The following is a 21,831-nucleotide window of genomic DNA, read 5'->3' as shown; positions in this document are numbered from 1 at the left end:
AAAAAACTATTAATTGAAAGTAGTAAATGAGTTCAGCAAGATTTCAGGATTCAAGATCAATATGCAAAAGTATTATAACTTCTATGTACTTTCAATGAACAATCTGAAAATGAAATTTTAAAGTTTTATTTATAACAGCATCAAAACAGAATAAAACACTCAGGAATATATTTAACAAAGGAAGTGTGAAGCTTATATTTTGCAAACCACAAAAACACTGTGGAAAGAAATGAAGTAAATAAATGGAAATATTACCTATGTTCATAAATTGGAAGACTTAATATTGTTAAGACAGCAGTGCTCCTCAAATTGATCTACGGATTCATTGCAATCCCTATCAGAATGCTGGATGACTTCTTAGTAGAAACTGACAGGCTGATGCTAAAATTTACAGTTGAAAGGGACCCAGAAGAGCCAAAACAACCTTGAGAAAGAACAAAGTCAGAGGACTCACACTTTTCAATTTCAAAAGTTACTACTAAAACTGTAAACAACCATGATCAAGACAGTGTGGTACTGGCATACGCACAGACACACAGGTCAGTGAAGCAGAACTAAGAGTTCATAAATAAGCCCTTGAGTCCATGGTCTGTTGCTTTTCAACCAGGCTGCCAAGACCATTCAACGGGGAAAGATCGGTCTTTTCAACAAATGATGCTGGAGCAACTCTACACACAAAAGAATAGCGGACCTTTACATCAAACCATACATCAATATGGACTCAAAAGTATCAAAGGCCTAAATTCAAGAGCTAAAACTATACAACTTTCAGAGGAAACCACAGAGGTAAATGTGCATGATCTCAGGTTTGACACTGGATTCTCCTACATGGTATCAGCAACAAAAGAAAGCAGTAGATCAATTGGGCTTCCTCAAAAGTTAAAACTTTTGTGCTTCAAAGAATACTATCAAGCAAGTGAAAAAAGAATGCACAGAATGAGAGAAAATATTTGCAAAGTATTTATTTCTGATAAAGGATTTGTATCTAGAATACAGAAATATTTATATATCTAGAATATATTAAAATCTAAATATACAGAAGCTGCTTGTGATGTGGGAGACACGGGAGACTCAAGTTTGATCCCTGGGTGTGGAAGATCCCCTATGGAAGGAAATGACACCCATTCCAGTATTCTTGCCTGGAGAATCACATGGACAAAGGAGCCTGGGTGGCTATAGTCCAATGAGTAGCAAAGAGTCAGACAGGACTAAGCAATTAAGCACAGCACATCTTAACATTGATACCTCTAAATTTTATGCCTAGAACATAGAAATATTTTTATAATACATATTTACAATATGTAACTACATAAAATATATTAATATATAACCTAATAAAATTGAAGAACTCTTACAACTTGGTAACAAATAATCCAATTAAAAAATGGAAAAGAGATCTGAAAAGACATTTCTTCAAAGAAGAGGTACAAATAATCAATAAGCACATGAAAAGATGCTCAGCATCATGAGCCATCAGAGAAATGCATACACTAAATCCAAATGAGATACTGCCTCAAATCCACTAGGACGGTGATGAAAAGACAGGGTAACAAGTATTGGCAAGAACTTGGAGAAACTGGAACTCTGGGGAACATAAGATCGCCACTTTGGAACATAGTCTGGCAGTTCTTCAAATGGTTAAACATACAATTATGCTTACATATGACCCGGTACTTCCTCTCTTAGGTATGTACCCTAGAGGATGAAAACTTGTTCCACAAAAGAATTGGCATATGACTGTTCACTGGCAGCATTATTCATGACAGCCCAAAGATGGAAACAATTCCTATGTCTACCTACTGGTAAATGGATGGCTAAAATGTGGGAGACCCATACAATACAGTGGAATATTATTGGGCAATTAAAAAGAAATGAAGTGCTTATACTTAGTACAACATGAATGAACCCTGACATATTATGCTGAGTGCAAGAAGACAGCACATACTTACATATTTAATAATAAAATGCCACATATTCCGTTTATATGAAATAAGGCAAATCTACAGGGACTGAAAGTAGATTAGTGTTTGCTTAGGGCGGGGAGGTATAGAAGGGTAAAGGGTGACAGCTAAAAGGTACAGAGATTCTTTCTGAGATAATGAAGCGTTCTGAAATTGACTGTAGTGATGGTTGCATATGTCTGTCTATGTGCTAAAGACCATTTTTGTTGTTCAGTCGCTCCATCATGTCCGGCTCTTTGCAACCCCCATGGACTGCAGCACGCCAGGCTTCCCTGTCCTTCATTATTTCCCAGAGTTTGCTCAAACTCATGTCCATGGAGTCAATGATGCCATCCAACCATCCCATCCTGTGTTGCCCCTTTCTCCTGCTCTCAATCTTTCTCAGCATCAGCATCTTTTCCATTAAATTATACAATGTCAATGGGTGAATTATATGGTATGTGAATATCTCAAAACACTTATTTTGAAAGAGAACAGAACTCTGGGGTCTATCTCAGGAATGGTGACCCCCTGTTTTCTGAGCTGGAATGGTAACCGGAGATCATTCAGTGCCGACTACTTTATCTTATAGAGTCCCTCCAACCTTCCTCTCCCACTCCTCTTTGCATTTGAGGAAGCCACTCACAAAAAATTTTCTCCCATGACAAAATCATCCTGATTGTAAATACCTAGTTTAGTTCCCACTTGGCAGTCCCAGGTCTGTGGGGAACATAGTGAGACATCTCTGTCTTCCTTCAGCCGGGAGGTTCCTTGACCGATGTATCTATTCAAGTCCACACAGTATTTCCTAGTGAGTCATGCTGGTTATCCAAGTGAACAAGTAAAACCTCAGCTGTAATTCGCTACCCACCCAGATTCAGAAGTGAGATAATCTCCTCTATAGCTGACCTAGGAATATCAGTGCCAGGCTCTGCCATCTACATGAGATTGTACGCAAATGTTTCTATTACAGCAAGGTAAGCAGAGAGGGGGCAATGTTTTTCAGACTCAAGATGCTATCCTAAAATTAAACATGAATATATTATTCGTGTGATACAAAATCAAAAAAGCTCTTTCCTGACTGCCTACCTTCCTTCAAAAGAGAAACACACAGTTTTGCCTTATCTCATTTGGAAGTCCCATTTGTCCACTTATAACGACAAGTTGGACATTCAGTCAGTTCAATCGCTCAGTCGTGTCCAACTCTCTGCGACTCCACGAATTAGGAGAAGACAAAAGACCAAGACTTAGGAGAGAGGAGGACAGAAAGAGTGGTTCAGCCCCTCCCCTTCTTCCTGCATCTTCTATGAATTTGCTCCTCGAAATGTGCTCACCTAGCAGCCAGGCAATTGGGGGTAATCAATAATTTCAACCCAGGGTCCAGCAGAGGGTGGGCACATGGTGTACGGCCAACTGATGTTTATTGAGAAGACACCAGACGAAGCAAGAGACAAGGTGAAATCAGGACGCGTTATGGTCCTGTGCACACAGCAACCCCACGGACTCCAGTTCTAGCTGTGTGGACATCACACATACCTCTCCCCCAGCTCAGAAACTTTCCTTTTGATTAGAGGAAAAAGTAAATACTAAATTCTGCCTTGAAGGAGAATAATTTCTCTTTAATTTACAGCTAAGACCGAAGTAAGTTAGTTGAAGATCAAAGAAAGAATGGAGTGCCAGGGAGATGGTACGCCTGCCTAGACTTTAAGTCCAGAAAGGCAGACAAGGGCGCAGTTTCTCGGGCTCCCTAGAACCTTGCTCACTGGGTGTTCACACAAGATGCTTAGTTGATTTCTATGTTCACAAAGTCTGATCTTCATCTTGATCAATTAAAACATCTCAAAAGAAAAGAAGGAAAAAGAGAAAAGCTAAGAAGCAAGGGGTGGGGGAAGGAAAGACGGACATATAGAGGGATGACAGATGGATGATGAAAGGAAAGATGGAAGGAAGGAGAGAAACGGAACAGGAATAAAGGAGGGAGGGAAGAAGGAAGCAAGCAGCTCTGATGGGCAACAATTCTTTCTTCTGCTGCCAAGATTTGGGGCCGTGTCCCAAATCCTATTATTCCCAGCTCTGCCTCTGAATCAGAAGATTATAAAACTGTTAGGGGACTTGTGTGATACCCTAACACAGCCTCTCACATTACAGAAGCAGAAGCTGAGTCCCAGAGATGAGGAAAGACCTTCCCACAGGCACAGGAATAGCATGAATGGTTGAGCCAGACCTGAATCCAGGTTTCCTGGCCCTAGGCCATCCTCTCTGCATCCACCAAAATCTAGCCCGGACTCTCAGAATGACTTAGGAGTGACAATTACACCTTCAAATACCCCACACATGGGACGGAAGGAAGGAAGGGTGGAGGGAAGGAAAGACGGCCCAGGGACATGGGGTCTTCTGGCAGGAGATCAGAAATATGAAAGGACAGACTGATAAATTCCTACTGTGAACATCAAGGTCGTGTCACTGGACCCCCTGCTTAGCTCTCTCTGCTATAATGTGCTGGGGATGTTTTGGGGTCTCTGTCATTACCACCTCAGGGCCAAGAGCTGCCCTATCTTATGGAGCCTAGAGATGAAAGTCCTTCCAGGGGACAGTCATCCTCCAGTGCAAGGGGCATTTTGTCCCTGGGACATGGGTTCTCCCTGAGGGCAGCTACCCTCTCAGGAGAACATCCCCTCCAGGGTCTTGTTTAGGTCGGGCACAGCTGCCCTGTGACTCTCTGAGGCTTAGTTCCCTCTAGAAAATATAGCAGACATTTTCCTGTCCCAAACCTGTAACGTGTTATACATGCATGTGAAATGTTCACGCAGGGAGTAGCCCCCTGACATCTCCTAGGGGGATGCTGGGAGGGGAGGTGGAGGGAGCCGGATACAAGGCCACAGGGGTGGTGGCAGTTGAGAGCATGGGGCCAGGTCTGGAGGGGGCAGTCCTTGGTCACTGCAGCTATTGTTGCCAAGTGGGAATACAGGCCAGCACAGCTAGAGTTCCAGTTTTTCAAGATAAGTAGGAAATCAGATTTTTATGTGAACTCCTCCAATTATTAAACATTGGCAGCCAAAAGCACTGTGTCTGCCAGTCAAAACGTATATCAGCAGCATTTGGCCTGAACACTTCCTGGTCTGCAAGTCTGCACTGCCCCCCAGCCCCCACCCACTCTGTTCTGTCCTGCACACAAACCTCCAAGGGGACTGAGGGGAAGCCCAGCAAGAACATACTGGCAAGAGGAGGGCCTTGAGTCTATCAGATCTGGGTCCCAAGTTTGACTTGGGACTTACATGCAGTATGGGACCCTGAACACCGTATTAAATTTCTCCAACTTTCCTGTCCAAGGAGGCTGACAATGGAATTCATCCCACTGGATTTCAAGGATGAAATATGATCTATGGTAATGAACCTCAGCCAGATATCGATAAAGGATAGAGAAGCACACTCGGTCCTACTCAAGTGTCAACAGTGGGAAGGTGCTGGGGCGTCTTGTCCAGTCCCACCAAGTGAGCACCTGTGCTGTGTTTGAATACCTGGACACAGAGGGAACTCACCACCTCCCAAGACAGGTCATTCCACTGCCACAGAGCTTTAGATGTTAGAGACTGTTTGCTTATATCAAGATGAAATCTGCCTGTCTTGACTTCTTTCATTCTTAAATAGTAGCTGTACCGTCAGGGGTTATAAAGATGAAGTTTGATCTCTTTGCCTCAGAGAAAAACTCTGAAGGAGATATTTTTCCACCCAGTTCTTTATTTTTCAAAACATTTCTGTTCCTTTTGTTGTTCCTTGCCAGTGAACAATAACAAAACCACCAGATTACTTAATGCTCACAAGCTGGTGGGGCAGGTACCCATTTGACAGATGAGGAAAATGAAGTATGCGGGCAGGATCATAGAATGTACTTGTAATTCCTGTTCCTCCTGAAATGTAAATTAAATGGTAAGACCTGGCAAACGTCTGACAAACCTAGAGAAGGTATTAAAAATCAGAGAGATCACTTTGCCAACAAAGGGCTGTACAGTCAAAGTCATGGTTTTTCTAGTACATCCATACAGATTCTTTACCACTAGTGCCACCTTGGAAGCCCATAAAAACCTGACATTCCTTCAAATTTGAATTTTAGATAAACAACAAATAAGTATAAACAAAAAATTTTAAGTATAACTATGCCCTAAATATTGCCATGGGCTTCCCTTCTGGCTCAGTTAGTAAAGAATCTGCCTGCAATGCAAGAGACTCGGGTTCAATCCCTGGGTTGGGAAATACCCTGGAGAAGGAAATGGCAACCAACTCCAGTGTTCTTGCCTGGAGAATCCCATGGACAGAGGAGCCTGGCGGGCTACACAGTCCATGGGGTTGCAGGAGTCAGACACCACTTAGAGACTAAATCACCACCACCATGGTTTTTCCAATAGTTGTGTACGGATATGAGAGTTGGACCATAAAAAAGGCTGAGGGCCAAAGAACTGATGCTTGAATTGTGGTGTTGGAGAAGACTCTTGAGAGTCCCATGGACAGCAAGGAGACCAAACCAGAGAATCCTAAAGGAAATCAGTCCTGGATATTCACTGGAAGGACTGATGCTGAAGCTCCAATACTTTAGCCACCTGATGCGAAGAGCCAGAAAAGACCCTGATGTTGGGAAAGACTGAAGGCAGAAGGAGAAGGGGGCAACAGAGGATGAGATGACTGGATGGCATCACCCACTCAATGAGCATGAGTTTGAGCAAACTCCAGAGATGGTGAAGGACAAAGGAGCCTGGTGTGCTGCAGTCCATGAGGTCGCGAAGAGTTGGACACAACTGAGTGACTGAACAAGACCCAGCACCACCTTCATCCCAAACCCCATCCACCGGTTAACGGTGTTCAAGGTTGGGTTCTTGGCTAAACACAGAGTTAACTAAAAGCCTGAATCTTTCTCACATATGCTGTCTCAGCTGCTTCCTTCCCCATAGTCCTAGGGCGGTCAGCTGGCTTTGCCAGCCAAATACAGTCCTTTACACTTTTTCCTGTCAGATCTCATTTGGTTAATCGCAGGTCACAGTTCTGGTCAGGTGGATATTTTGGGGACAGTGATTCTGTCACGTGACGTGTGTGTTTTTGCCCTCAAAGTGGCTCTTTTGTTCTGTATGCCCTGCATTTCCTCATCAATGCCCAGGAGGACCAGTGAGACCCATATAAATTTTAAAACTCCATGTTTCTTTCATTTAGCAAACATCTCTGAGCACCTCCTCCCTGGCACACCCAGGCTGGAGCCATCAAACTGAGCAAGACAGTCACTTCTGGTCCTCACAGAGCTGGTGAGATGACTCCTATGTGAGGGGAGGGCAAACCTAGCTTGGGGGAGCCTGGGGAGGTTCCCAGGATGGGTGCTGTTTAACTGGAGACCTAAAAGGTGAGTACAAGAAGACTGGTGCCATCTCTGGTGGAGCATCGCTCCTCCACGCCCCTCTTATTGCTCTCTTCCCATAGGCCTTTGCAATAGGTTGGTTGTAACCTGTTTTATTTGCATCACTAATTGCTGCCCTTGAAAGCTGAGGGGATTATCTTTGTAGTTTCTATTCTGCCCAGCTCACCACCTTTCACCACAGCAATTATGGCTGATTATGGCTCAGATGGTAAAGAATCCACTGGCAATGTGGGAGACCTGGGTTCAAGCCCTGGGTGGGGAAGATCCCCTGGAGCAGGGCATGGCAACGCATTCCAGTATTCTTGCCTGGAGAATTCCCATGGACAGAGGAGCCTGGCGGGCTGTAGTCCATGGGGTCGCAAAGAGTCAGACACGCCTGGCCAACTAAGCACAGCACAGTCCTCCTAAGTGTAGGCACAGAGTTTGTGTACAGCCTCCCACTGAATCTCCCAACAGCCACACAAAGTGCTAACTCTTCCCATTTTACAGAAAAGGAAACCAAGGCTGGGAAGACGGTAACAGTAGCAGCAGTTAACAGCAAACACGTGAGCAGTGTGTACTACACACCAGACACTAAAACTAAGCACTCTATGTGTGTGAACTCCTGATGCGAGAGGGGACTAGGGACAAGGGCTGCTGCCTTCTCCACTGCAGACTAGTTTATACGGGCAGTCACTTAACCTTCCCGTGAAGAGAAGGCGAAAACGACAGCGCTGCTTCCTAGGATTAGGAAGTTATGAGAATGAAATCCTTAACCAATACAGGTGCCTAGAGTGGCATCCAAAACACGGTGAGACCTAAGTCTGAACCGCTCTTCTTATTAAGGAATCTGCACAAAGACTTTACACATATCAGAGTGGGTACCGGATCCAGTTTGAACCCTGGATTATGTTGTTTCAAATATAATTTAGATATATACTACTCCAGGGGATCTTCCCTACCCAGGGATGGAACCTGGGTCTCTTGCATCTCCTGCTCTGGCAGAGAGGTTCTTTACCTGGTGGCTCAGGTGGTAAGAAATCCCCGGGTCAGGAAGATCCCTTGGAGGCGGGCATGGCAATCCACTCCAGTATTCTTGCCTGGAGAATCCCCATGGACAGAAGAGCATGGTGGGCTACAGTTCATGGGGCCGCAAAGAGTCGGACACAACTGAATGGCTAACACTTTCACTTTCTTTACCTTTGGGAACTAAGCTTCATATATATACAATACTCTATATAAGGGCTTCCCTGATAGCTCAGTTGGTAAAGAATGCGCCTGCAATGCAGGAGACCTGGGTTTGATCCCTGGGTTGGGAAGATCCCCTGGAGAAGGGAACAGCTACCCACTCCAGTATTCTGACCTGGAGAATCCCAAAGTCCATGGGGTCGCAAAGAGTCGGACACGACTGAGCGACTTTCACTTTCACTCTATATAAAATAGATAATCAACAAGAATCAACTGTATAGCACAAGGAACTCTATTACATATTCTGTAATAATCTAAATGGGAAAAGAATTTGAAAAAAAAAAATAGATAGTTCCTCAGAAAACTAAAAATAGAATTACCAAGTGATACAGCAATCCTTGGGGTCACAAAGAGCCGGACACACCTAGGTGGCCGAGCCCGCACAGACCTCAATCCTACTCCTAGGGATATACCCATACAAAACTCTAACTCAAAAGGATACATGCACCCCCACGTTCATCGCAGCACTATTCACAATAGCCAAGACACGGAAGAAACCGAAACGTCCATCCACAGATGAATGGATAAAGAAGACGTGGTACATACATACAATGAACTTACTGCTCATCCATAAAAAAGAATGACATACAGTAAAATTTGCAGCAACATGGATGCAACGAGAGATTATCATCAGTGAAGTAAGTCAGAAAGAGATAGACAAATACTGGTATTTGTGCTATGTAAGTGATAGCACTTATACGCAAAGTGTAATACATGACAGAAATGAAGCTGTCTATAAAACAGAAAGAGACTGCAGACAGAGAGAACTGACTGGTGGTTGCCAAGGGCGAGAGGGGAAGAGAGAGGGATGCACTGGAAGTCTGGGGTTGGTAGGAGAAGGTGATGGCACCCCACTCTAGTACTCTTGCCTGGCAAATCCCATGGGTGGAAGAGCCTGGTGGGCTGCAGTCCATGGGGTTGCTAAGAGTCAGACATGACTGAGCGGCTTCACTTTCTCTTTTCACCTTCATGCATTGGAGAAGGAAATGGCAGCCCACTCCAGTGTTCTTGCCTGGAGAATCCCAGGGACGGGGGAGCCTGGGGGGCCGCCGTCTATGGGGTCGCACGGAGTCAGACACGACTGACGTGACTCAGCAGCAGGAGCAGCAGATGCAAACTATTACACTTAGAATGGACGAACAACAAAGTCCTCCTGCGTGGCACAGGAACTATATCCAGTCTCCTGGATGAACCATAACAGAAAAGAATATTTTAAAAAATATATAAGTATGTGTATAACTGAGTCACTCTACTGTATAGGAGAGATGGGCACAACATTGTAAATCAACTGTAACTGTACATCAATAAAAAAATTTTTTAAGAAAAAAATTTATGAATATGTATAAATGAATCACTTGTCTGTACACCTGAACAACATTGTAAATCAATGATGCTCCAATATCAAATAAGATAAAAAATGAATATAGTATGTTAATTGGTATTTGATGAAGGAAGGAAGGGCGGTGTGTTGATTGCATTAGTAATAGCACAGTCAGCCATGACAACCGCCAACGGAACCCCGCAAAAACGCCTCAGATGACAAAACAATGGATATTTCAAACAGTAAAGGAAAACTGAGGAGTGTCTGAACTGCAAGGACCACCAAGATCGTAACAGGGTACCTCCTTGTCTCCAGGCGGGGTGGCATTTCATTGCCATTGTTAAAGAGAGTTATGAAATCTCAGAAACTTAAAGCCTTTTCAGCTTGAGGGGATTTCTCTTGGAAAAAGTCCCTTGCTCACTTTTCTTAAAGAAATTACAAGAAGGACATTTTTCAAATATTTAAAAACCATAAAGTTTTGATGGACTGTTTTCCACCCTTCTTGTTTGTAGGGGTAACATGAGAGGATATGGTCAATTTTACGGGATTTTTATTTAGATTTCACTGCCACCTTGAGATTTCATAATTCCACCTCAATCACTCATTTTTCCAAGTCTTGTCCAAGTGGCTCAGTCAAGAGAATGCTCATTCTGATTACTTTTAAGCATTTATGTAGTTGTACTCAATGCCTAGTGATACACAATGCTGTTATTGTGAGCAAAGCTTAGCTATGTGCTTCCTAAGACCTGGCCTGCCCCATTTTTCTGGTATGGAGCCTAGCGAGTGTCAGGAAATGCTCTTTCTCTGAAGGAAGGACCCCAACTTTTAATTGACAGGTACCACCAAGAGCTAGGCCTTCTCTGGTGGCTCAGCAGTAGAGAGTCTGCCTGTCAATGCCGGTGACCCAGGTAGGGAAGATCCCCTGGAGTAGGGAATGGCCACCTACTCCAGTATTCCTGCCTGGAGAATTCCATGGACATGAACTGGCGGGCTACAGTTCAAAGGGTTGCAAAAAGTCAGACATGACTGAGTGACCCAGCACACACGCACCAAGAGCTAAAAATGAAATTCCCAGGAACATGCTGGGTGAACACAGGGCTCAGGGCAAGGGCTCCGGAAGGAAGATGTGACGCCCCCGACTTCCAACGAGTCCACAAGCGGCTTCTGACCCAACTGTTTGCCAGTATTTCCCCAAGTTAAAGCCCCTTGGCATCTAATAACAAAAGTGTCTCTAGAAGGGAAATGTGAAATGGCAGGGCTTAATGAGATCAAGAATGTCTTCCATCAACTTTTCACATAGCTGGAAGGAGAGTGGATAAGAGTTAAGTTACTCTAAACTCTCGCCATGTGGTCCTAATCAGCTGTCCCCCGTGATGGATCGAACAGATAATCTCTTTCAAGCCTCAGCCTTACAGGGAGCACAGCGCCAGGCTGTAGAGAGAGGGGTCTGGTCCCCAGGGAAAACTCCAACCAGCAATGTCATCAGAGTCTATTTAAAATCCTAGCCCAGTCTGTTTCTTCTTTTTCACCACTTCATCAAAATGAGAGGAAAAAAAAAAAAATCCAGGAAAACCTGACCTTGTTCTAGATTTTTGGTGAAGCTATATGCAAAGGCAAGCCAGGAAATACCTAGGAATTTTTATAAGAATTTTTTTTTTGATGTGGACTTTTTATTGAATTTGTTACAGTATTGCTTCTGTTTTTTATGTTTTTTTTTTTTTTTTTAGCTGTGAGGCATATGGGATCTTAGCTCCCAAGCCAGGGATCGAACCTGCATCCCCTGCATTGGAAGGAGAAGTCCTAACCCCTGGACTGCCAGGGAAGTTCCCTCTAGGAATTCTTTACAGAGGATGGTTTGGAGTAGAATTCTGCTAACGCAGGTCAGCCTCAGGCTGCTGCCGTTTTAGGAAACCCGCCAGGGGTTTCCAAACGAGTAATCCAGAGGCTGAGTCCAAACTCTGTTCACCCCAACATATTCCTCCATCTCCTGGGCAAATACATCAGGAAATGATGTGAGAAGGATGGCAAACACGAGCCATCACCTGACCTGTTTGCACTGGCTGCTTCCTGGGGCACAAGGTGTCTAGCACACTTTCTTCTCAATATCTGTGGGCTCAAGCACCATCAATCTTAGCCCCTGAGATGGAAGCTTTGGGAACCCCTTCTTACAGGAGCATTCATGCTAGAATAGACAGAGGTTTCAGAAAGTAAGTGGAAGAAGGCATTCATTGAGTGAAGACAGACATGGAGTGAGTAAGGCGGGTGAGGCAAGCAGCTCTTTGGGTAGGCAGCGGGAGGGGTGATGCGTACCTACTGAAAACTGACTGTGAAAACCAGACAAGACCCTGGACAGGAACCAAACGATAACAGATAGTGTCATAAATTTGGTAAAGCAATCCAGACCTAAAGAACTCAGCCGACCTGTAGTTAAGTGGTCTTTTTTTTTTTTTTGGTAAGTTGATTTCTTAAATTTTTTTTTTCTTGCCACAAAATGTCAACTATTTTAAGCACTGAGAGGGACCTTTCGGTGTGGGTTGGGGGGCTGACACCCTTGGTGCTTCCCCAGTTTAGAAATGTCATCACCAGCCAGGAAAAAGTGGAAGTGGAGTAAATCTGGAGAAAAGTGGAAGTGGACTCTAAGTAAATCTGGAAAAGAAAGTGGAAGCAGACTCGGAGTAAGTCTGCAGACGGCTACTCTCTCACTCAATGTCCCTGCTTGGCTTTTTTTCCCACTTGTTTCATGGTCATGCTGACTGGAATTGCCACGCACTATGGCCAGCTGGGCAACAAGCTCCCACTGCTCAGCCGTCACCTGGCTACTCAGTGTCACCCCAGCACCCTGTGCGTGCTTCGAGGTGCACCAGACCAGGCAGGAGACCAGGGGAGACGGTGTCGGGGCAGAAAGATCCACAGAACCTCAGTAAGTCCTACTAGGGGTGGGGGTGGGAGGCTCAGTCAGGACTCTTGGAGGCATCCTCTTCATTCCCTGGAAAGCCTTGTTTTTGGACAACAGCTATTATCTCACAAAGTTAAACCTGTGCATTTTAAAATCCTCACTAATCTATAGAAGTCATAGTACTAGAGAGGGACCAGGGGCCTCCAAAACCCTAAGATGCCAGAACTTTGCTCATGCCTCCCCCAGAACGAACAACAGGGTCTTGCAGGCAGCAGGTGTGTGATCCATGTCCACAGACGAATGCCACCTGCTGACCGCATCTCCTGGGTCACACCCGTTTTGTCTCAGGAACGTGATGAGTGTGTGTTGCACACAGGCACCCATCAGGGTGGGAGCCACGTTAACTAGAGAAGAGGGGTTATTTTCATCACCACGTTCTCTGGCTCAGGAGTGATGAGCCAAAATGACCACGGTGCTCAAAATGGAAGTTGTTTTCTCAAATACAAAGCATCGAGAGGACCCCTCCACACCTGTTAAAATTTTAATAAGTTTACCTTACTTAATCAGACTGAAACTTTTAAACTTATTGTGCTGAGTTCCACAACAAGCACTTTCCACATTAGACCCAAAACCACACACACACTCACATGTATTTTACATTTATGTGGTTATCATGTATATATGTACGTGTGTTTGGGAAACAAGTTCTATTTTTAAAAAAGTTTTACCTACCCTTACCTAAATCATACTACCCACCCCCACCTCCGGTAGGACTTACTGAGGTTCTGTGGATCGTTCTGCCCTGACACCGTCTCCCCTGGACTCCTGCCTGGTCTGGTGCACCTCGAAGCATGCACAGGGTGCTGGGGTGACACTGCGTAGCCCGATGACGGCTGAGCAGTGAGAGTTTGTTGCCCAGTTGGCCAAAGTGCGTGGCAATTCCATTCAGCATGACCATGAAACAAGTGGGAAAAAAAGTTTTGTAATAAACTTAGATAGTTTCCATTTACTCTGCTTTATTTTTTTAAATGCTGATACAACTCACTCTTTTTTTTTCCATGCTGCATAGCAGGCAGGATCTTAGTTCCCTGACCAGGGAGTGAACCCATGTTCCCTGCAGGGAAGTGTGGAGGCTTAACCACTGGATTGCCAGGGAAGTCCCACAACCCACTAATTTGATTCCACAGCCCACTAACAGTTGGGGTTTTGAAGAGCCCTGCTCATCTTAGTAAATAGAAATCTCTTCACCTTGTGGTGCAGCAGTGACAGACTGTGCGTGTGGACAGTGACAACAGGTTCTGACTCCATCAGGTAACAACCCAAAGCTCTCCGGGACTGGGGTCTGGTTCTCTATGGCCGATCACTCAGAAAAACAGCCTGAAATCAGTGTAACCTATCATTCCTCAAGAGAAAAACACTGAGTTTGAAATTTAATAGAATGTAGTAACTGCATAATCTCTATTCCCAAAGACAAAAACAACTGCTGGTCTACAGTTTGAAGTCAGTAACTGAACCTCCCAGTATAATGGAAACAGCCTTAATCTTGGGGTCTGACCTAGATCCTCTTCCTGGCTAGTCATTTCATTCCCTCTGTCTTGAGCAGATCACAGCAGCTGTTTTCTCATACATAAAATGGATTTATGTATGTATCTCAGAATTATGCAAAAGTTCTTGAGGGAAACTGGAAGTGCTGTATAAGCGATTATGTTGAATCTGTCTTAGAGTGTCTGTACCTTTAGTGTGGAGTATTTGTATTTGTTTGAGGGTCCATAGCCATGCAGAGCTTTTTCCCACTAAATACATTTATGTGAAGGAACAGCAATCATTCTCCCCCTGGATACTTGGGATTATTAGAGTTTAATCACTTCATGGCAAATAGATGGGGAAACAGTAGAAACAGTGGCTGACTTTCTTTTTCTGGGCTCCAAAATCACTGCAGATGGTGATTGCAGCCATGAAATTAAATTACTCTTACTCCTTGGAAGAAAAATTATGACCAACCTAGACAGCACATTAAAAAGCAGAGATATTACTTTGTCAACAAAGGTCCGTCTAGTCAAGGCTATGGTTTTTCCAGTAGTCATGTATGGATGTGCGAGTTGGACTATAAGGAAAGCTGAGTGCAGAAGAATTGATGCTTTTGAACTGTGGTGTTGGAGAAGACTCTTGAGAGTCCCTTGGACTGCAAGGAGATCCAACCAGTCCATCCTAAAGGAGATCAGTTCTGGGTGTTCATTGGAAGGACTGATGTTGAAGCTGAAACTCCAATACTTTGGTCACCTAATGAGAAGGGCTGACTCATCTGAAAAGACCCTGATGCTGGGAAAGATTGAGGGCAGGAGGAGAAGGGGATGACAGATCACCGATTCAATGGACATGGGTTTGGGTGGACTCCGGGAGTTGGTGATGGACAAGGAGGCCTGGCGGGCTGTGGTTCATGGGGTCGCAAAGAGCTGGACATGACTGGGCGACTGAACTAACCACTTTTCAGTTATAGACCCAGTGCATCTGATCATTTTTCCACCTGAAATGAAGCCGCTAGGTAAATCTCATTCATTTGATACATAAAGAAGAACCAAAGACAGGAAAATCTGTTGTGAAAATGCTCCAAACCACTTGCTTTAATAGACACAGAGAGAAAAACAATCAAGTAGAGAGAAGCAGAAGAGGTGAGTTTCTTTTACAGGGAAGAACGAGAAGATATCCACTCAACCACAGCACACGGGTCCCTGTTCCTCTTTGCCTTTTCAACTATAATTCTTGGAGAGAAAATGATCTACTTCAAGAGCCCTGAAAATCTTGGGCCTGGAGAGCGGAGGGGTTCGGGCTGATTTCAAAGCATGGGGAACTCAATATGCTAAGTTCAAGGTCTTCTAACCAAACTGGAGACACTGACCAATTAAATACTTTGGAGATGCCATTAAAATCTCTTCTGGTCAGTCTCCTTATTTTACAGTCACAACTCATATATTACAATACCAATTGCAGTGAAATCCTCAGACTTAGAAAAGGCTGATCTGGAGCCAATTTCTTGTGTGTACCAGAGTTATAAAAGAAATGTAAATATGTTCATTTTTATCTGCCAAGGGGATGACCACCAACTACCTAAGCAGCCCTGGTGTGTGTGTGTGTGCATGTGCATGCATGTGCAAGTAGTTCTAGCATATGTGTATGTGTGTACACGTGTGCACGCTCAGTCATATGACTCTTTGTGACCCCATGGACTGTAGCCCACCAGGCTCCTCTGTCCATGGGATTCTCCAGGCAAGAATACTTGAATGGGTTGCCATTTCCTTCTCCAGGGGATCTTCCTGACCCAGGGATTGAACCTGTGTCTCCTGCATTGGCAGACAGATTTTTTTTTTTTTTTAAACCACTCAGCCACTTGGGAAGCCCAATCCTGGCATGGCCACTCAGCTAACATCTTTTTTTTTTTTTAATTAGCAGAACAGTGAAGAGTACTTTAGAATTTTCTTTATGACCCAGATTTTTGTAGCTATAATTGCTGGGGGTTCCATTCATTTTCTCAAAAGCAATTCTTTGGAAACACATATATAGCATTTTTCAGCTACACACATTCAACAGTCATCCGTTAGGATCAAGCCAAGGGTGTAACAGGAGAGGATGTCAATTAGCATCAGTGTAAGGTAGTGAGAAAAAGCTCTCCTTGGCTGTGGGAGCAGGGTCACTAGCCCCAGTGCCTCTACAGATTTCAAGGGTCACCATCTCTCCTCCCTTCCACCACAACCCACCAGCTCACCAAGGTGGACTGAATCCCCCCAGTCCATCACCTTCTCTCCTTTCCCACAGTATGATGACAGTGACCTTGTCCCCAGCCCCTGCCTGCTGTTCATGTCTTATGCTGTCCTCTCTGATCTCCTCCTTCCACTGAGAATCTGACCACCTTACTTGGCTGCTAACACTTTTCCATCACTCCCCATGTAGCCTCATGTGAAGTGGATTTTAGGCCCTTTGCTTGTATAATAAAATGACGAGAAGAAAACCTCATAGGATTATTTTAAGAATTAGACAGTATAATGGAAATAAAACCATTTGTTTAAATAAAGTGAAACCACAAATGTAAGAAGATATATTAAGGGGAATTTAAATTTATCAGTAATTAAGTAAATTAGCTAACTAAAATTACTCAAGTAATTAAGTTGATTTTAATGCATTATGTCAGAGGTATGATGGATTTATACAAGCTGTAATGTTAAAGTGGTAATACTGATTTTCCTCACATTACACATACAATATCAGATGTTGTGGCCAAATCAGTGCTCAAGTGGGAAGCGTCTAAATAATAGTTTAGCTTATAATCCATATATGGCACTTGACATTATGTGGACAAAGCTATGCAGTCCTGATTTTTCCTCTCAGAACTCTATTAGACCACAAATCTTTACCTTTTCAAAAGATGTGTCTAATAGTGTTTCTCATCGTTATAGAAAACCAAAAGAAAATGCCAACATATCTGCAGATGCTTACCAGGGGTAGAAATTGTCCAATCACATGTTCTAGAATAAATATTCAACAACAAATAAGTTATAACCAGTTGATATCTAGTAAGTAATCACAGTTGTGTGTTAGGACACACAGTTGTGTATGTCTCTCCAGAGACAAGTTTTGTGCCCCTGAACAAAATTAAACCTGTAATGTTGTAAATATTGATAAAAATGGAAGCCTAAGGCCAAATTTTCTCAGAAATAAAATTAGTAAGAGAATGCAAGTAGGAAATGCATAAAATGTTAGGCTACTTGGAAAAGTTACAACTGCTTAATGAATTACATCACAGCTAACTTGGGTTTGTGGTTCCCTGACAGCTCAGTTGATAAAGAATCCGCCTGCAATGAGGGAGACCCCAGTTTGATCCCTGGGTTGGGAAGATCCACTGGAGAAGGGATAGGCTACCCACTCCAGTATTCGGGCCTGGAGAATTTCATGGAATGTATAGCCCATGGGATCACAACAAGTTGGATACAACTGAGTGATTTTCACTCACTTCACTAATTTGGACTTTAGTAAAGTGTGATCATGAGACCAAAATTGTTCTACCAGGAAACAGACAACAAAATCCATGTTACTATTCAGAGCAGTATAGTTACAGACACCCAGCAAATGTTTCCTAAATATCTGTTCATCAAATCGATTAACAAACAAAGATTCAGAGGCTCTCCTATGGTTACTACTATTGACTCAAATATAATTTTTCTTACTAGTGCTATTTAAAAATAATGACTCCAAGATTTTCCCAATGAACACACAAAATACTCATGATATTCCAGAGTAATGTCCTGTGAAACACAAACAGTACATTTTCCAGCCCTTCCCTCTCCAAGAATATGGTCTTTGGGATAGAGAATTTCCTTCTGTCCAACCAAAGTGTGTGGGAGCTCTGAGATCCTGGGACTTGTAACTTTATGCTAATATTTGTGGACTTCGACCAGAAAGCAGACATAATAGACACATGACACCGCAACCAGTACTCACACCCCCAGCCTCACACCAGACAGCAACAGTCAGTGACAGTGCTTCTTCCTACTTGAGGATGAATTCTAGGCCAATGTCAATCTCAACAGATATTCCACACTGCCCTATTAATTGCTATGTGTATTCATTTGACAAATATTACTGAGCTCTTGCTATGAGCCAGGCACTGTACCCAGGAGGCAGTTTGCAGATAAAAGTAATTAAGGCGGACAGGGACTTTGCCCTCACAGGGCTCAGACTGACAACTGATTTGACACTCAGAGTGATGGTAATTTGCCAGATCTGCTCTGTTGTACAGTGGAAGTGGAGATTCTAGTTCTAAACAGCTAAGTGTGTCTTCTATTTTCAAAGGGGATGGAAGCTGACAGTTTCTGCACCCCTCCATAAATCATGAGATCTACTAAGTAATGTAGCAGCTGGGTAATAACTGAGTGTTATTTCTTAGGGGGAAAAAAAAAAGAGATGGTCTTCTTTCACTCATTTTAAGTATTTGATTTACAAGTCATGTTTTATGAGGAAGAACAAAGTGACAAGTCATCTTCCTTATTCCTTCCAGGGATCCATTTCTACTGTGGATTCAATAAAGCCACAGGAGAAAGTTTCATGAGAATTTTAGAATGAATGAATTTTGCCTCCTCTTCCACTAGAGAGACAGGAACAGAAGTGTTTTCTTTCCTCTGCAAGGGGCAGAAAGAACATGACCTACTATGTGGAGCTAGGAAAAGCGATCAGATGGCTGAGCACGTGACACGATCCACTGCCGCTGGCACGCTTCTTGTGTCTTCTCCTAATCCTGCCCTCCTGTCCTGCCCACCATCCTCTCTTCCATCTTGGGGAAGGTGGTTCTGCCTTCCCCAAGCAGAACTCCCTGGCCTCCTTCCCTCCTCTTATTTTTAAGTGAACTGGTTGCATTCCTACGGTGGGGATTAGCTAGGAAGCTGGTGTCTCCTCCAGTTCTCCACCCACCCAGAAAAGTGCGAAGCGTACAAACAGGAGTTTGGCAGAGCAGAACAGAAGAGTGGCCCAATCAAAGGGGGATATATGGATACACACAGCTGATTCACTGCTGTTGTACAGCAGAAACTAACGCAAAACTGTAAAGCAATTAACCTTCAAAAAAAAAAAAAAATCAGGCTGATAAGAGCTAAGATACTACTGCTAATATCATACTACTTACTGTTCTACATTTCTCCAAAGAAGACATACGGATGGCTAACAAACACATGAAAAGATGCTCAACATCACTCATTATCAGAGAAATGCAAATCAAAACCACAATGAAGTACCACTTCACACCAGTCAGAATGGCTGCGATCCAAAAATCTGCAAGCAATAAATGCTGGAGAGGGTGTGGCGAAAAGGGACCCCTCCTACACTGTTGGTGGGAATGCAAACTAGTACAGCCACTATGGAGAACAGTGTGGAGATTCCTTAAAAAATTGCAAATAGAACTACCTTATGACCCAGCAATCCCACTGCTGGGCATACACACCAAGGAAACCAGAATTGAAAGAGACACATGTACCCCAATGTTCATCGCAGCACTGTTTATAATAGCCAGGACATGGAAACAACCTAGATGTCCATCAGCAGATGAATGGATAAGAAAGCTGTGGTACATGTACACAATGGAGTATTACTCAGCCATTAAAAAGAATTCATTTGAATCAGTTCTGATGAGATGGATGAAACTGGAGCCGATTATACAGAGTGAAGTAAGCCAGAAAGAAAAACACCAATACAATATACTAACACATATATATGGAATTTAGAAAGATGGCAATGACGACCCTGTATGCAAGACAGGAAAAAAGACACAGCTGTGTATAATGGACTTTTGGACTCAGAGGGAGAGGGAGAGGGTGGGATGATTTTGGAGAATGGCATTCTATCATGTATACTATCATGTAAGAATTGAATCGCCAGTCTATGTCTGACGCAAGATACAGCATGCTTGGGGCTGGTGCATGGGGATGACCCACAGAGATGTTATGGGAAGGGAGGTGGGAGGGGGGTTTATGTTTGGGAACACATGTAAGAATTAAAGATTTTAAAATTAAAAAAAAAAAAAAAAGACTAACCCTGCATCTGGAAAATTACATAGTAGGCTCCAGTAAAACACTGTCTAGTTGCCTTATTTAAAAAAAAAGATTCCCACCAAAGCCTAAGTCTGTGTAGGTGCTGCCTTCAATGCAAAGACGCAGTTTACTAGCTCACTGGGAGGAAGATCCACAATGCTATTGACACTGACAGTTGGTTGTTTCCTTTTTTCAACCCGAGTTTCTGTCTTGAAGTGCCTACTAATTTTGATTTACGCATTCTTAGAGCTCTCGCTCGAAGGCTAGAGTCTTGTGCACGATTTGGAAACTGGCTGGAATGAAACAAGGAAGAACAAAGGGACAAGTCATCTTCCTGATTCTTTCCAGGGATCCATTTCTCCTGTCACTTTATATTTCTTTGATGATTTTACATTTCTTCCCTCTGAACATTATTTCATTTCTTCATTGGCCAAGGAGGGAAAAGCTTAAAAAAATTATACTACAAAAATCATAACCAGAAAATGATTCAATTTTGTCTTTTGCCCTTTGCAGTGACACGTGCCAGCTCTTTTATCATTACAATACTCGTTTGTGAACGTGAAATAATACTGTATCATGAATGGAATTAATTTTGTAACCTTCAAGCAACATTAGCAACACTATACTTACGAATTTAATAAAGAACAATGTTTTACAAGTTTAGCACATCAGAGAATGCAGTTGTGTGAAAGGACAAAAAAATCTTGTATTCTACTTTGGGCTTCTCAATTAAGAAACAGAACTAAAATCTTGCCATTCATTTATTCATACTGTGATGTGCCAGATAGTATTCTAGGAGACACAGATACAGTGGTGAACAAAACAGACAAGAGTCGCCCCCGTCAGGGAGCATGCAGTTGACCAACTGGTCCTTGAAAATTCTGGTTGAAACTGACACTCAAGAGACACATTAACATGCACTCCACAAGTTTTGACAGCTAGGTAGAATCTCCTTCCTGGCCCATTTCATTCATACCCATGAGAAAAGCGCTCTTTCCATGGACCAGGTGGATGGATGACCCGCTGCACAGCTACAGAAAATGTGGAAAATGAAGCTCTTACCACTAATAAATATGTAGATGGTAGATTCTGTTTTGTTCTTGGAAGCAGGTGCAGAGAGATATCTGCAGCTGTAGAAGCCGGTGTGGTAGGCCTGAGCCCCGTTCAAGGTCAAAGTGCTGCAGAACTTCTTGAGGTTCTTTCCACAGGCAGACTTAGTGATGTTAAGCTTCCCGCTTTGGTTTTCCCTGTTCACAGCTGCAGGCAGAGACCAGGCATGCGCAGCTCGTCCTCTGCCATCACAGAGGAGAAAACAAAACACCGTCAGGGTTAGGGCCAGAGCCAACGCATTCATTTCATTACAAAGCACTATCCTGAGGTCTTGGGCTTCCCTAGCGGCTCAGACGGTAAAAGAATCCGCTGCAATGCAGGAGACCTGGGTTCAATTCCTGGGTGGGGAAGATCCTGGAGAAGGAAAACCC

General features: G+C 43.5%; 1 protein-coding gene across 2 annotated transcripts in view; it reads right to left on the bottom strand.

Moving 5' to 3' along the window:
• The window catches only part of FLT1 (fms related receptor tyrosine kinase 1), a 207,153-nt gene that overhangs the window by 151,202 nt on the left and 34,120 nt on the right, over positions 1-21,831 (bottom strand). The window contains exon 3 of one of the 2 annotated variants that reach the window (XM_052649905.1): positions 21,413-21,642. In XM_052649905.1, coding sequence (XP_052505865.1) covers positions 21,413-21,642 — 230 coding nt within the window. Of the gene's footprint in view, positions 1-21,412; positions 21,643-21,831 lie in introns of those variants that run through there. The other variant, XM_052649906.1, reaches the window with a different exon arrangement.

The sequence above is a fragment of the Budorcas taxicolor genome, chromosome 12 (genome assembly GCF_023091745.1).
Source record: "Budorcas taxicolor isolate Tak-1 chromosome 12, Takin1.1, whole genome shotgun sequence".
Classification (NCBI taxonomy): Eukaryota; Metazoa; Chordata; class Mammalia; order Artiodactyla; family Bovidae; genus Budorcas; species Budorcas taxicolor.
Note: the sequence above shows the minus strand (reverse complement) of the source record. Positions and strands in the feature narration are given on the sequence as shown.